This window comes from Arachis ipaensis, chromosome B01 (genome assembly GCF_000816755.2).
Source record: "Arachis ipaensis cultivar K30076 chromosome B01, Araip1.1, whole genome shotgun sequence".
Classification (NCBI taxonomy): Eukaryota; Viridiplantae; Streptophyta; class Magnoliopsida; order Fabales; family Fabaceae; genus Arachis; species Arachis ipaensis.
The window spans coordinates 28,680,478-28,683,848 of NC_029785.2; the positions used below are offsets into that span (position 1 = coordinate 28,680,478).

At 32.4% G+C, this 3,371-nt stretch overlaps 1 protein-coding gene across 1 annotated transcript in view; it reads right to left on the reverse strand.

The window, feature by feature from the left end:
* Positions 1–1,562, reverse strand: part of LOC107617470 (probable xyloglucan endotransglucosylase/hydrolase protein 6) — a 4,762-nt gene extending 3,200 nt beyond the window's left edge. Inside the window, exons 1-3 of the mRNA XM_016319235.2 lie at positions 1,263–1,562; positions 944–1,044; positions 656–852 (exon numbers count right to left, since the gene is read on the reverse strand). Coding sequence (XP_016174721.1) covers positions 656–852; positions 944–1,044; positions 1,263–1,470 — 506 coding nt within the window. The 5' untranslated portion in view covers positions 1,471–1,562. The remainder of the gene's footprint in view (positions 1–655; positions 853–943; positions 1,045–1,262) is intronic.

Sequence of the window (3,371 nt, forward strand, 5' to 3'; positions counted from 1 at the left end):
GTTATAAAATTATATTATAAAATTATTCTTTTCGAAAACACAATGTTAATAGAAAAAAATACATGTGTGGAAAGAACATAGGGCGAAGAGATTAAAGATGAGGAATCAAGTTTTATCTATGGTGAAACAAGATGTGAGAGTATGTGATGAGAAAGAGTGAGAGAAAGAAACGGGAATTGAACTCAGAGTAGTGTTGATGTGAAAATGCTCAATTGGAGATTTCTCTTATTTAACTGATTAGTTATAATCTCTAACTGATTAACTATGCCTGGCATTCCTAATTTCTATTTACAAATGTAGAATGAGTTTTAGCTACTAAGATGCCTATTCAAGTTACAACATGTAATAAAATAATTTTTTTAAAAAAATCTTAAAATGATAAAAAAAATACATAAATAATTATATTTCTAACATATTTTTTTATATAAGAATCTTTTTTAAATTTACGTGAATATTTTTTATGTCTTTAGATTTTTTTTATTTTATCTTTTATGTTAAAATTCTTTTTCTTTTAAAATTTAACCATGATTGAATTCTAAACTTTTTATTATAAAAATTCTGATATTATATTATGCGATAATATTTTAAAAAAATAATTATGTCTTTATCAGCATATAAATAATTATATCTACTAGAGTGTATTTGATTTACTTACACAATATGTTTATGGTTCCAGAGAATAGTGTAGGTATGGAAATCAGCAGAAGGATCAAACCAGAGGTTGACCCTTTGCTCTCTATTACCCTTTCCATGAGCATATACGTTTGTTTGAACCGTGTATGGCTGTCCACTCCTGTTCCCCAAGAACTCGAAGTCCAGCTCATCACGAACAGAATCTGTATCAGAATTCATCTGCACACACATGCATACACAAACTATAATATAAGAATATGGCTGCTATACGAACACATTATAATGGTGTCTGATTTTGTGGTGTACTAACGTAAAATGCGGTGACGGTGCCAGCAGAGTCTCCAGGGACGAGTTTGATCTTCATGCTAACACGCCCAAACATGTACTTCACCTTGGAAGCAAACCCACATCCTGAAAATAACCATCACATAGCACACGCCGTACAATTATTGTGTAGTTCACAAAATTCACAAATCATCATATATTTTGATCACTCGTGCGTCTAAACAAGAGAATTATTATTAATTGGCAAAGATATAATTATTTATGTATTTTTTAATCAGTTTAAATTATTTTAAAAAAATAATTTTATTAACTTGTTAATTTAATTAATTAAATGAATTATGTACCGGAGCTTTGGTCGAGCATGAGTTGGATTGTTCTGCCTTGATCAATATGCCTGATATGAGACTCAGACCACGTGGCTCTAAAGTCTTGCTCAAAAGTGGCTGGTCGTCCCAAAACACATAATAAAGAAGATACTAGGAAAACACATGATAGCAGTATTAGAAATAATGAACCACCACCATTTCTAATGAGAGGATAAAAGGTGGCCATAGATTATGGATAATATTAGTATATATGGTATGTTGAATGAGAAAGAAATTAAAACTTTTTGATGCTGTTGTGGCTGTGGCATGGAATGAGGGGAATCGTCGTTGGTATTTATATACAGGTGGTTTAGAAGAGAACAAAAGTGTAAGGGGAAAATAATAATATGATTAATTAATTGAGAAGTAGCATTAGTACTAATAGTTTGAGAAAAGATTGGAACGGAATATAGTGCGTCACAACATGTAGCTTAGCTTTCCATACAGCTAAGGGTTTGCCGTCACTAGGGCCTACCCAACACTTTAACAAAAAAAAAAGGGGTGTAAATGAGATTATTCTTCCTGTAAAATATAGTCTCTTTCATTTTAATTTTGTTTTCGTCGTCTTTGACAAAAATAACATCTTTACTTTATATAAAATAAAATTAAAAGCTTACTTTTAAACTAATATTAGAACATTCAAATAATATAATCTACGGATATTTTCTATTAAAGTTGAGATTATTAACCAAGTCTCATTCTCTATTCTACAACATCTTTAAAAATAAATACTACAACTAACCTCCTTTCTTGAAGCAAAAAAAGAGAATAGACCATCTTTTTGGACATGGCAGAGTCTCTTGAAAGGAAGAAATATCCTCGAAAAGGGTGTAAAATGGATAGTCTCTCAACAAGGGATGGTAAATATATGGAAAGATCCTTGATTTGGAGATGAACCCTCCCTTTTGAATTCCACCAAATGAGCTGGGCACCAACAATTACTATAGGTTAAACAATTGATGGATGTCTCAGGAAAATGGGACCTGGACAAAATCAATGTAATTTTCAGTAGTGAAACCAATTTTAAAATATGCCAAACAAAGATTGAAGAGGATAAAGACAGACTAATCTGGATACATACTAGTTCCGGTGAGTACTCTGCAAAATCTGGCTACAACATTGCATATCTCTTTTTCCATCCAACTTCAGCGATACTCCATGAACGATTCAGAAAAAAGGGGATCTGGAAAGCCATCTGAAAAACTAACTGTCAGCCAAAAATTAGAATTTTCATTTGAAAATTAATTCACAACGGCCTACCGGTGAAAGAAAAGCTTCATGAGCGCATACTTCAAGCAGATCAGCGTTGTCCTCGTTGCTCCGCCGCTCCGGAATTAGCCCTGCATACGCTGGTTTTTTGCCCACAAATTGTAGAAATATGGAACAACTCTCCAATGGCAAGTGCAATTCCCAGGAACAATCTTCTTCAACCTTGGCAATGGTGGATTGATGTTTGTCGCAGCAGTGAAAAATGGAAGTGAGGCCAGATTCAACATGACTGGAATAGCTTACCTTCTTTGGAGTATTTGACTGGATAGGAACTCCTTGGTATTCGAAGGAAGCAGAAAAATAACCAAAAAAAATTCTGGCCCAGTCAATGAATCTCGCAGCAGAATTCAAAAGAAGTAGAAATCAGCAGCACTGAATTGATTCTTGAGTTTTGATATCCAGAAATCAGAAACTGCACTCTTGGAAATATAATAGTGGGTAGCACAGAGAAAAAAGAAATCAAGAGCTTGATTAAATCAAGTAGGTTTTCATAGCTATTGAAGACGAAGATGAAAGAAGACTTTTCCTTTCTCCTTTGTCTGAAGACCTAATCTCTTAAGTTTGCTATTATTAATTTTTTGGAAGTGACCTTAATTTATGTTTTATTGCATTTATATCCCTGATTGTGATAATTGTAATAGAACTCCTTTTACTGCAATAAAATTACTATCTTTTAAAAAAAAAAGTTGAGATTGAATGAGTCTAAATCAATTCTAAAAGTTAGCTCATAGATTAAAAAATGTCTCATATTCATAAATTTTTTAGAAATTTTATATTTAAAAAATATTAGATCGGATTTGTACAGCCTTCGTAACTAGA